Source organism: Serinus canaria, chromosome Z, assembly GCF_022539315.1.
Source record: "Serinus canaria isolate serCan28SL12 chromosome Z, serCan2020, whole genome shotgun sequence".
Classification (NCBI taxonomy): Eukaryota; Metazoa; Chordata; class Aves; order Passeriformes; family Fringillidae; genus Serinus; species Serinus canaria.
Window position 1 is genome coordinate 18,681,211 of NC_066343.1, and position 13,400 is coordinate 18,694,610.

The 13,400-nt window shown below is 36.7% G+C and overlaps 1 protein-coding gene across 1 annotated transcript; it reads left to right on the plus strand.

Annotated features, from left to right (window-relative positions):
• The first annotated feature begins 362 nt into the window (after nt 1-362).
• Nucleotides 363-13,394, plus strand: NUDT12 (nudix hydrolase 12). The gene is made up of 6 exons (XM_018922845.3): nt 363-568; nt 3,160-3,752; nt 4,713-4,880; nt 5,832-5,945; nt 7,314-7,513; nt 10,171-13,394. The coding sequence occupies exons 1-6, from the start codon at nt 363-365 to the stop codon at nt 10,279-10,281; spliced, it is 1,392 nt and encodes a 463-aa protein (XP_018778390.1). The 3' UTR covers nt 10,282-13,394.
• Nucleotides 13,395-13,400: the final 6 nt, after the last annotated feature.

Below are 13,400 nucleotides of genomic sequence, written 5' to 3' on the forward strand. Positions count from 1 at the left end.
TCTCTCTGTGTCTGTGTGCCTGTGTGCTTTTTGGTTTAGAAACCACGATTATTTTTTTCACACTCAGAATCTTCATTTCCACAGTGATATCTTCTGTTCCTTAAGCCTCTTTAAAATTGGCTTTGATTGTTGAGGTAAAGTTTCACTATGTTTAGAGATGGGTGGGACGAAGATTTAGAATAATAATATCACACCAATCACAAGAATTTCTTGTGTCTGTATTTTTGGTAATAATACTGATTTTCTGTACAGTATTAAAGTTCGATCTTTTACTTTAATCGTCTTAGTAGTGGGAAGTATGCTCTCTGGCATTTTTTTTTCTTTCTTTTTTTTTTTTTTTTTTTTTAATCTTAGAAGGCGCAATGACTGTCTTTGAAAAGAACCTGCATCAGGACATGGTTTCTCAGCTGCATAACTTTGCTGCTGCTGGAGACACAGCCAGGCTGAAGGTGCTGCTCAAGCACTCCCCATCACTGGTCAATGCAGCCGCAGGGAATGGCTGGACAGCCCTCATGTACGGCGCTAGAAATGGACACCTCGAGGTTGTGCAGGTTCTTCTTCAAGAGGGGTAAGCTGTTTAGTAGAGCCCGTTCAAGAGCTCTGTTTTGCACCCCCTTTTTGCCCCTATCAGTTTTGTGTCAGAAGTAAATCTACCAGGCAGATAATGGCAGAATTTTCAGGGCTAAAACTCAGGAAAATGTATTCTGTATCAGTTTCTAACTGGGTTCTGCTATTGCATCATGCTTTTCATATTTGCTAAGAAAGTCTAAAAGTTAAAAGCATCTCTAAAGTTACTCCTTTGACATTCAAGGATATGTTGTTACTTTTCACAGAGGCCAATAGAACAGAACAAAGTTCGCACCCTAATTCCAGCCACTGTATTGAGAGTAAATTGGGTGTATTTGATCGTTCCACTTAAATTTTTTCTCTAAACTTGATTTGTAATCCACTTGAATCTTTGTTAGTGTAGAATGTTTGCTGGCTCTTCAGTAGGAAATCACAGACTCACCTTTTCCAAAATTACTTCAAATGGAAAATGCTTTAAAACTAAGTTAGAATCAAATGCATTTAACTGAGTTTAACATTAATCAAGCCCAGGCTGTTCCATTCTGAACTCCTAGTTACAGCGAAAAGCAAATTTAGTTCATTCTGTAGTTAATGACTAACTTCAGGCATAGCATTCCACATCTTCCAGTAATCATTCCACCCATTTGTTTTTTTTCAGTCATACCCAAGACCTGTAGCCTCTGCTGGGGCTCAGAGCAGGGCGTTAGTTGAACCACTGGCTTCTACTATAATCAGTACATTCCAGTATGTAGAGGGTATCTTAGTGCAAGGTTTTGTGTATTGAGGAATCTTTTGAGATGTTGGGAAATTTATCAGTAGGTAAATAGGATAACAGTTTTTTTTAACTTAAGCTTTCCTTAAAAAAAAAAGTGAATATCACTTTTAAATGTCCTTTTCATGGTTGTTCTGTTAGGCAATTGAATGTAGTTCATGAACTGATGGTGTACCCTCATAGGTCTTCTTTTAGTTAATGCTTAGAATAATTATTTTGACAATTATAGTTGCTGGTTACACCAACATGAATGTCTATGAAGATAATATTTCATAACATTATAGAGAATAATTCTAGAAATCTAGTCAGTTGGTTTTGTGTCACAGAATTGTAGCATCATAGAATGTCCTAAATTGAAAGGGACCCACAAGGATTAAGTCCAAGTCATAGTCCTGCACAGAGCTGTCTCCAAGTATCACACCATGTGCCTGAGAGCATTGTCCAAACACTTCTTTAACTCTGTCAGCCTTGGTGCTGTGAGCACTACCCTGGGGAGCCTGTTCCAGTGCCCAACCACCCTCTGGGTAAAGAACATTTTCCTAAGAGCCAACCTAATCCTCTCCTGAGAGAGATTAATGTCATTCCCATGAGTCCTGTTACTGGTCATGTGAGGAGTTGCTTTAGCCGCAAAAACTTGTAATATAAGTTTTGAATAGTTTTCTAAACAGTATACTCAAATTCTCTCAAAAATTACGGAGTTTAATATAAAATCTCAAAATGGTCTTGCCTGTGGTACAGTTAACTGTGTATCAGCAACATTAATATTACTGGCATCTCCTGGTTTTAAAAACTGATGAGTCTAGTATTTATAACATAATTTGTAATTTACAGTGACATTTCTGTCTTACTTGCCATGTTAACATTAGCAAATAATTAAATTGTGTTATTTTGACCTCCCAGTCAACCTCAACCTATTTAAAGTTTCGGTTTCTTTTTGGTTTTAGTATTTAAATGTATGTGATGAGGCAGCATTCCCTTACCTGTTTCATTTTACAGACTTCTGGGTAACTTAAAGATCTCTACAGGAACCAGCTTCTGGCACTAATGAGAGGCTGTATTCTTGATTCTTATTTTATGGTAAATCGTCCAATATCCTGAGTTAGAAGGGACCCACAAGGATCAACTCCTGCAGTTGCGCAGGTCTTCCCAAGAATCCCGCCATGTGCCCATGTTTGAAAGCATTGTCTGAACATTCCTTGAACTCCGGCTTTGTGTCCTGTCACTGGTTATGAGAGTCAAAAGATTAGTACCTGCACCTCTGCTTTCTCTTTTGAGAATGTTGGACACCCAGTGAGGTCTGTCCTCAATCTTCTTTTCTCCAGGCTGAACAACCCAATTAACCTCAATGAAACATTTTCTGGTAAATGTTTTTTGCTGCTTCCAGTAGGTTCTAGAAAGTAATGCTTGTTAGGCTTCTTTTTTTTCTTTTTTTTTTTTTCCCCCCCATTTTGATTACTGATTATGAGGAACAGACCTATGGTCTGACTTTCAAAGCTCTGGTTTTGAGCCTTTTTTTAATGATACAGTACGTGGAATTTTAATAAATTCATTGCCTTTGTACTACTTCATGTATTGTGGTGAATGATAATCTGAAAGGATCAACAAAAATGTGAAATAAAGCCTTGGCAAAAGAAGAAGTAAATTATATTTTATTACCGTGATGCTAAACATTTTGCCTAAAGTTTATCCCAGTATAGAGTGTCTAGAAATTCTTGTACCTTAATAGTGTCAGATGCATATGCTGTAAGAATAATACCAGCAACAGGACCTTTGCTAAACATATTTACTCTGGTAACCTCAGCTCTTTTCTGTTTATTCAGGTGTGACACATCCATCATTAATAAATCAAGGCAGACGGCTCTGGACATTGCTAAATTTTGGGGGTACAAACACATAGCTAATTTGTTGGCTAATGTGAAAGGTAATCAGAAACCTAGTTTTTTGTCAAATGATGTGAAAGAATATGAAAATTATTTCGGCATGACACTTCTTGACAGGAGGAGTGATAAAAGAACAGATTCTAAGTGGCTAAGTAAAAAACAAAGCCATCCAGCTACAGTGTACATCCTCTTCTCAAATTTAAGTCCCTTGGTTACTTTGGCTGGGGGAAGAGAGAGCTCACAGCAACCAGAAGTAAAGCTTTGCAGGTTGTGCCACAAGGATGTTGAACAGTGCATGAGCCAAACTGAAGAATGTACCTTGATTTTTCTTGGAGTGGACCTTCAGTCTGACATGAACCTGGCGGCTGTTTGCAATGGAAGAGTTCAGCAAGAAGATGAAGATGGGTTAGTTGCTTGGTTTGCTCTTAGCATAGATGCTTCTTCTGCTGAAAAATTTAAACAGAAGCATGAGGACTGTTACTTTCTTCACCCACCGATGCCAGCACTACTGCAGTTACCTGAAAAAGAATCTGGTAAGGTAATAAAATGCAGCAAGTACAAAATGTGAAATCAGAAAGATACACTTTGGTATTCCCTGAGGTGTAATTCAAAGAAAAGACAAAACACTGCAAAGAAATTGTGTTTTCAGTGTCTTTAGAAATATTTTGATTTTAAAAGCCTGGTAGTGGTTTTGTGCAGGATTTTGTATGTAAGAACTTGTGCATTTGCAAAGGACTGGTTTCTGCAATGACTGTATTAGACTGTAAAACCTGTTGATCATCATGGGTTTTAAACAGTACTATTCAAATATTAAGGCGCAGACATTATAAACATAAAGGAAAAAATCTGTCATTACTGAGTTTTCAGTAATCAAATTCTAATTAAAATTAAAAATTACAAAATTATTAATTATGAGAAATTAGAATCTAAGTCCTTCGTAACAGTGTGTTGGGTACTCATATGACAAGGAAATGTTGAAAAGTCAGGATGCCAAAGTGAGTTAGTGTTAGTAAGGACATTACCAACAAATGTTGTTAATGACTGCTGTTGCAGCAGTTTTGTTTTTACTAAGTATAGAATGAAAGCTGGACTTGAACTTTAAGTTTAAATGGAACAATGCTTTATTGTGTCAATACCTGTAGTAGCCATAAAATGGTCATCTGAAAAAGACTTGATACATATAATTTTGGCAGTTTGCCAACACAAAGTGACTTCTGTGAGAAACAGGGTATATTGATCTGGATGAATTTTTTTCTGAATGTATGTAAATTGCCCTGTAGCTCTTTAATACTATGTTCTATTGCATTTGCTGTGCTGCAAAGAAAAGGGTGTGCATAACTCATACTGCTCAGCTTCTCTTATAGCCATGATTATGATTCAAACCACACTCTGATTTTTTGTGTTAAACCTCAGTACTTGATTTTTCTATGCTGTTAAAAGCTTAACATGAAATAGTATTTGATCTTGTGCATTCTCAATGTATTGTTTTAAAGGAGTAATCGCCCAGGCGAGATCTGTTCTAGCATGGCACCAGCGTTACCGGTTCTGCCCAACATGTGGGGGTGCAACCAAGATTGAAGAAGGGGGTTACAAGAAAACTTGCTTAAACAAAGATTGTCCTAGTCTCCAAGGAGTTCACAACACATCATATCCAAGAGTTGGTGAGAATACTCGCTCAAACGAGGCTTGCTTTTAAATCAATTGCTTATAAATTACTATGCATGTATATCAATTTATTTCTAGCTATTTCAGCTGCTTACTTCTGTCCTAGGTCTTCCATACTTGTTTCTCCACAGACTATGTGTGTCTCAGCTCTGTTTAGGATTAAGTAGTTCAGGCTTCTCTTTCTTGCACTAGTCTGTGATACAGAATTGCTGTGACAGTGCAAACCTAATTTCAACAAGTAATATCATTTAGAAGTTCCAGCAGTATAAATGAGATATCGGCAGTAAAAAGGGTCACATTTTACTTTTTTACTTAAAACTAGATGACAATAAAAAGGGGAAGAAATCACAAGTTAATAGGGTTGGTTAGACCAATAGGAGAAAATATTATGTAAGAAAGAAAGAAATTCAATGACCAGAAGTTAGAAAATTTGTCAAAGTGCATCATCATAAGAGAAACTGATAGCAAAGAGTAAATGAAGTCAAAGGTGGAAAGTAGTCAGTATTTAGACAGTATTTACGTTGTCAGCAAAGTTATCCAGTTATTTGATGTTTAGTCAAAAAGACATTCTTCAGAAGATAATAATAAATAAGTTGGTTGCAGAAACTGTTGATATATGCTGGATGCATAGGTTAGTACTGCTGATTAGTACTGACTCTTAGCAGATTGTGTCCTTTGGTTACAGGTAATTTCTGTCCTGCATTTCAAGCCTTGGTTAGTAAGCTGCTTCTTCTAAGCATGTATGTGGCACAACCAAATAAAGAGGTATCTTGCAATGGATGGTAACCCCAAAGTGAAATGAAATAGCAGCTTACTCTGGGCACAGACACAATTATTATTTCGATATCATTTTTGTCTTTATATGCATTGGTATGGAATAGACTAGAAGTTTTTACTGCATTAAGTCTCTCAAATGTTGAAATATATTCATTTCTTGTCCTTTGCAGATCCTGTTGTGATAATGCAAGTCATCCATCCAGATGGCAACCATTGCCTTTTAGGTAGGCAGAAGAGATTTCCCCCAGGAATGTTTACCTGCCTTGCTGGATTTGTAGAACCTGGTGAGTAATTTCATTTTCCTTTATCAAATGTATTTTCTCAATGAAAGTCTTATACTTTTACAGTTACAGAGAAATATAATTTGTGTTATCTCAAACTGAAATTTTTTTGCTTCCTGATAGATGAGTTATTAAAATAAATACACTCATTCTGTACTTTGCAGCTGCTGATTTATTTTAAAAAAGCAAAGAGAAACTTGAGTAAATAAAAATACTGAATAGTTTACAAATCACGTAGTCTTAAATCACTACTTAAATTAAAAAAAAAAGTTTTAAAACACGTCACCTTGGCTGGTGATACTTAGCAAAGGATTTTAGTATAGGAAAAAGTAAGTGCTAAAGTGTAAGTTAAAGCTAACATTAAGTTAAGCATATGCTTATGTGTTTAGGGCCTGATTGATTCTGTGGAAGATAAGCAGAAATTTCGTAATTCTGAAAGAAAGATAAAGAGATTTTTCAGTAGCTATGTCAATCAATAATAGTTGAAATTAGTTACAGTTATAAGTACCTGCAGAACAACTTGCAAAATATTCTTCTATTGTGAATAGATCTTCATCACCACTGAAATTATAGTGAAGAAATAGTAAACATGTGCAGGTTGACAGAGAGTAACAGCATGAACAAGTTTATTCAGGTATCATTTGAAAGAAGTCAAGATATTTATTTCTGATGGATGGACCATGTCCTTTAATTAACCTGTAATCAGCGGTTACAGCACAGTACATGTGTGTCTATGTAGGCTGGTGACCATCAGCATTCAACACACATGCATGTACAGTTTTCTATGGATATGGAAACAGAGCTGTCCATTGCAGTTAAAATTTACAATATTGTCTACATGTGTTAAGACAATGAAGAAGGAGTCAAGCAAAGGGAATAATACAATGCAGAAATGTAAGCACGTATTCTAAATATCTATTTTCTTACTATTGTAATTCTAAATACTGATTTTTCAAGTTGCAGTACCTGCTGTTGCAATCATACTGAAAATCCAGAAATTAACACAGTGCTAGTTACAAATGAATATTTCAAGAATAATTATAGGAATTATTTATTTTCTACTTAATTTTTGACATTTTAGGTACCGTGATGATGGTTTGTGTGTATAATGAATTATCAATTCAGGAAATAAATATTTTTATGGAGAAATTACTACACTTTATTTTCAAAGTTTCATTTTGCTTTTGTGGCTGTTTACTTTATTAGACTTTTGTGTCTTGTGTTGAGGTCTTTGCCCTGATCTGTGAACTAGATCTTTATAGATAATTGCCTTGGGCAGTTTCAAATCTTTTGAGTCAGTTCAAAGCACAGCGTGTGATCGTTGCTTGGAGTATTTTCATGAGCTGCTTGCTCTTTGCCCTTTTTGATTAGGCGAAACCATAGAAAATGCTGTTCGAAGAGAAGTAGAGGAGGAAGCTGGAGTCAAAGTTGCCCATGTTCAGTACGTCTCTTGTCAGCCGTGGCCAATGCCCTCCTCCCTAATGATTGGCTGCTTAGCTGTTGCAGTGTCCACAGAAATTAAAGTTGACAAGAATGAAATAGAGGATGCCCGCTGGTTCACTAGAGAACAGGTAAAGTTCAATTTCATTTTCTTCTTCTATTGATTAGTCTGTGACTGTACTGGTTCTGGCATACAACAGACGCTTGCTTTTTCAGCAAGTCAAATAAGCATGTGTACTCTTCATTTTGTTATACTACAGTTCCATTATATTGTCGTTGTAGGTTAGACACAACTAGAAAAAGACAGGTATTCACAGTAACGTCTGAGTTACTTGCAAGCTCATTTTATGATGTTTTTGCCAGTTTGCTCTTCACCTTTCCCTTCTGTGAGATAGTCAAGTTATTTTAACCCATGTCCTTAGCAAGCCTGTGCTTTTCATGTAGTAGTAGTATTTAATAGCATTATTCATTCATATACAGTGTTTCCAAACAAGCATGCTACCAGATTTGCTGTGAGGGTGAAAGTAAAAGTAAGGACTCTGGGAATTCATTAGATTGAATTACCTTTTTTTCATGCAGTACTATTTTAATACTCTGTTATTAAATGCAGCTTACCGTGCATTAATAAGAAATCCTACACTTAGCTTCCATCGGTAGTTAAAATATAGTCACATAAAGTGGGTGTCGTGGTTTGAGAGGATAGGAGTTTTTTGGGATGCTGTGGTAAAAACCAGTAGGTGCTCAGATTTGAATATTGGCATCTGGTGTGGCCACTGAGGACATGGATACGCCTTTGAGAACACAGGAGGTTTAAAAGCTGAGAACTCCTGAGGGAAGATCTCTTGGTTCCATCAGGGAAAGAGGTCAGACGTCGCCTGCCTGGCTCTGAGCTGGGCAGGAGAGGGGAAGCCATGCGGCCTGAGGAGCTGGGCCAGGCCTTGGACAGAGAAGGAACTTGAAGGCCCCTGCAAGATGGAAGGGTGGAGGAACCCTGAGAGGCTTCAGGCAGCCCACAAGGGAGAGAGAGCTGGTGTCTGTGCCTGTGCCACCTTGAAATTTCATAGCATGGCCAGCGTGAAGGAGAAGGGGGCGGGGGCAAAGGTGCCTGGCTGAGCAGCCGAGTTCTGGACAGGCAGAGCCTGAGACTTCTACCTTGGATGATGGAAGCCTTACAAATGCTGATTCCTCCTGGAGTTGAATGGGAAGAGAGACAGAGATGAGATAAGAGGAAATGGGCCATGAGAGAAGCTGAAAAGAATCTTAGGTGGGAGGAGGTGATGGAGTGGCCTTTGGCTGGACTTTTCTTGTATGGCCATGGACAGAACCATTTTTCCTGTGGCACAGAGACTGCATTTAGGGGGAGGCAATGGCTTGGAGCCAAGAGAGTGCAGTGATGTGATGTGAAGGAGTGTGTGAACAGAGATGATGGGTGAGGAGGGTGGTGGTGGTGCCCTCCATCTTCAGAGAAGAAGAAGAAGATGATCTCTGTTCTCAAGACCCCTCGGCCCCAGGGGGTGAAATTGGAGGGGGGACAGGTGTCCCAAAAGTGAGAGACTGTGCTCTTTTTAGAACTGGGCAAAGCACCCTTTAAAAAGGAAAACCCTAGAAGCAGCTCTGGTCCATGCACAGTGGTGAGAGCACTGGGCATGGAAGGAAGATGTCAGGATGGCAGATGATCTCCGGGCGGTGCCACGTGTGACATGGAAACACAAGAGGTTTCAACTGTGTTTCCTGGGGAAGCCAGGAAAAGTACAAGAGGAACTCCTCTCTCCTTGATGAATTGAGAATTAATAATCTGAAGGGTGGTGCTGGACTGAGAGTGGGTGATCTGAGGGGTGAATGTATTGGAAATTTTGTGGGGGGAGGAGGAATTATTTTGGAAGGTTTTCATCCTGAGTTCTGTGTGTTTTCTTTTATAGTTGTAGGTTAATAAAGTTTTTACCCCTTTATTCCTAAGCTGGAGCCTGCTTTGCTCTATTTCTGATCACATCTCACAGCAGACACCAGGGAGGAAGCATTTTCATGGGGGCACTGGCATTGTGCCAGGCTCAAACCGTGACAGTGGGGCAGAAAAGAATTTCACAGAAGTATTTCAGTTCATGAGTAGAAGGAAAGATTTCTTGCACAACTTAGTTTTCACAGGTTTTCCTACAGGCAGCTTAGAAGCTAAGCTTTTAATAACAGTAGACATCTGCCTAGCACTTCAAAGTGTTTTGACTGTAAGTCACCTTGAAGGCAAAGTTAGTCACCTACAATCTCAGTATGTTTCTGTTAATACTGGGAGCATTATTTTAAAGGAATATCAGTTCTGAATGCAACTAGTCTCATGCAGATTGGCAGACAGCTGGAAATATGCTTCAAAAATGTATTGAAAGTGTATTCACATGTTACTTGCAACTGCTTCAGAAGACCAAGAAAACACATCTCTGTGGCACTACATGTAAACATTAAAATAATTATTTTTGTCACAGTGTAGAGCACCATCTGGTGGTCCTTGCCATAAAAAGGTTTCACAGAAACCTTAAATAGTATATAAGCAGTTTCCACAGTTCTGTTAGGAAGAAGGTATCCTTTGGAGCACATTAAGCTCAAAAATGTCATCATTCACACAATGTTGGACTTTCTCTGCATTTACCTTGGAGAATCTCTTAGTAGCTCTTTAGTAGGTATAGCAATGGCAGACTGGTGGATAATTATAGGAAGATAATTTCTGCATTAATACAATGTTAGTTTCTATATATTTTATAATGCCATCTTCTAAAGATAAAAAAATCTGCTTTTATTGCAGGTTGTGGAAGTTCTTGTTAAAGGAAACCAGTGTTCTTTCTTTGTACCACCAAGTCGAGCTCTTGCACACCAGTTGATGAAACATTGGATTGGAATGAATGCTAATCTTTAGTTCAAATAATTGATTTATTTAAGTTACTTATTCTGTTGAATGCTTAATTAGGAATAAATTCGAACTGTTTGTCTAGTGACTGTGTAACCAAGTAGTTTTCTGAGCCTTTACGCTGGTTCATGAGCTAAATTGTGCAAATCTTTGTAGGCGTTTTCAGACCTGAATTAGATTTGGACAAAACCCAATAATTATCCCAAGCAAGCAAGCACCAAATAAGTAGAATTGGTACCTTGTTGAGTACAGCCTATGTTTCTTATTCTAGAATGAAATTATTATGCCTTCTTTACATTTTTTATGTTTGATTTGGTCTTCTCCCACTGGAAGGAGTCACAGCGTTACAAAGATGGCTGTCTGACCTTGCCTGCTGTTTGAATTCTCTACCTACATCCTCTTCTTTGGCCTTAATTGTTTCTCAGTCTTACATATCTCCATTCTTTAAATTTGACCTGTCACAAAAATCTACATTCAGTGCTGAAAGCCTTGCCAAGTATGGTTATTTGAAAGTTAATAGCATATGTAACTAGTGAATATGTGGTACTTTGTATCTTTTACATTAATAACCTAATTTATGTTCACGCTCAAAGCAAAGCATTTACTCGTCCATTCCGACTTGGACTGCGCTTACCCAATTGTATGTCAGCCTGAATTTAAAGGTATAGCACAGTACTTTGTTTTTGAAAAAGGTGTTGGAGAACCATCCCTGAATGCTTGAATATTAGTGTTTTTATAAGATAATAATGTATTTATTGATGCTAGGCAGTGAGTAATTTCATTCTCTGATAATTAGAAATGAAATTATAGAATAATAGAGAAGGAGGAACAAGACGTATCTCAAAATATGCACAAAGTTCTTTATGGAAATAAAGATGCCAAGATTGTTACTGCTATTAAGAATCTTACAGTTGAAAGAAGTATATTAGCTGCAGCTATAAGACTGCAGGGAGAGCAATATGGTAATTAAAATATTTATTTATGTGTTTTTAATGCTATAATTCAGATTTGTGCCTTAATTTATCAAGTTATTTAGGATAGTGCTGATATTCTAAAAAGAAAAGTATACTGATTTAATATTAATTTCATTGAGTAGTAGTTCATAGTCTGTCATTCTGCAGTCATTGCAGTGATATCAAAGGAAATTCATATGACCTGAGGAAATTGTAGTGACAAATGTAAACTTACTATTTTATGATTTGTTTATTTGGGGTAATTTTAAATTGTTTTTAACAGTGAATGGTGTCACTTTTTTCCCAAATTCTCAGCAACCTGGAATCAGTAAAACTGATTGTACAAATCCTGATTGTTCTTTGTTTTCCCCATCCATATCACACTATGCTCGGCATTTTTCATGGTTTTTTTTTTTTTTTTAAGGCAGTATGTAAGAAACTTTAAAGCGAGAAGTCTTCCTGATTTGGAAGTATTTGACATATTATGTTGCTTCATTTTCTTCCTTGTTTTAGCCATATGAAAAAATAAATACAGGTTATCTCTTGTCTGGCAAGGAGAAGGAAACAATACACTGCTTCCCTTAAAAATTGCTTTTACAGAGAAAGTGAGTTATGGAAAGCTGTCATAGGCCACATGTACCAGCAAGACTGTATGGTAACAATGGCAGTTATCAGTTGCAGGTTGCTCATAGAATAAAGGAGAATATTGGAAAATATGCAAAAAAGTGGTGGAAGCTAAGCAGTTAAAGGAAGTTTCAACTAGTACTGTGGTGATTGCATTCAGAGAGATGAGCAACAAAGGAATGAGGAGCCAGATGGAAGAGGGAGGATAAAGCATGGAGCAAATATAGGTAGCATAAAAATAAGTAGTTTATGGCTTTGAGGTAGCTAAATGTACATGACTAAGACCCATAGGAATACTTTTGAAACTATTGGAATAGTTTTTTGTGTAGAAAATTATGGTGAGTGGCTATAGAGTTGTGCTTCCAAAAGTGAAACACAAACACAGTATTCCCTAACCAATACTGATTAATAATCTGCCTAATTTTTTTTTTAGAATCTGTATACCAGTATATATATGTGCAGTTACAGTCCTAATAAATATATTTAAAATGTACTTTTCTGTATGAAGAAAAACAGAAAAATAATTATATGTCAGAAGGAACAACACTTAAATAATCTTTGATTTGAGAGTAATCTTTTAATGATCTTTCAAGTTTAAGAACTTAAGTGTGTCAACAATTTTTAGTCTTTATAGATTTTCAAAATCTAAGCCAAGCTTTTGAAAAAGGTTTTGAAGCTTTCTTTTCCTTTTTCCCTTATGAAGAGAAGAATTTCATTTGCAGGGAAGAAGACAAATCTAAGAAAACTAGTTAGGTAAATTTAATCTATTCAAGAAAATATTTTTTCCTGGCTTTTTATTGCCTAATTTGCCCTATTTGTAGGTCAGGGTTTGAATTTATTTCAAAATTACCTATACATTTTTTGAAGGGCATTTACTGTTTGCAGTTTACACAGGAAATGTCAAATTGAAGAGCCAAATCCTGTGGTTATCTGGCAACTACAGCAATCCAGGAAAATTAAATTTAGAAGCAATTGAAGAGTGTAGTGGTTCTGACAGGAGTATTGTATGGGCAACACCTCCAGAAGATCTCAGTAGTTCAACTTACTTAAAAGATAGCAGCAGCTTTGGAAGCAGATTGTTTCTTGCCCCAGAGTTAATGTAGTAGATAAGAGAATAGTGTTGCTTACTAAAAAGAGTGGGTTTTTCTGCACTGTGAGTAATGGTTTGTCTCTCTTCTCCCTTGCTTGTACAATGGCATCAGACCAAAAAGAGTACTCATGATATCAGATGTACAAAGCAGAAAATTATGGAGATGACTTTTATCCCAGTTTGCCTGTGTATTAAAGAGAACTACTTTCTATTCAATACATAATTTGAAAATATTATGTATTTTATCTATTTTTATAATAATTTACAGATAATAGAAATAGTAGCTTAATAAAGCAGGAAAAGATAATTAGGTCTTTGAATACAGACCAAAACTGATACTTCTAATGAAACTATAATCTCATGCAATGTAATGACATTTTATATAAGTATAATACTTGTTATGATATTTTTATAAACTTTGCATTTGTCCTAATAAACATACTTCTTTTAACTCATTTTGT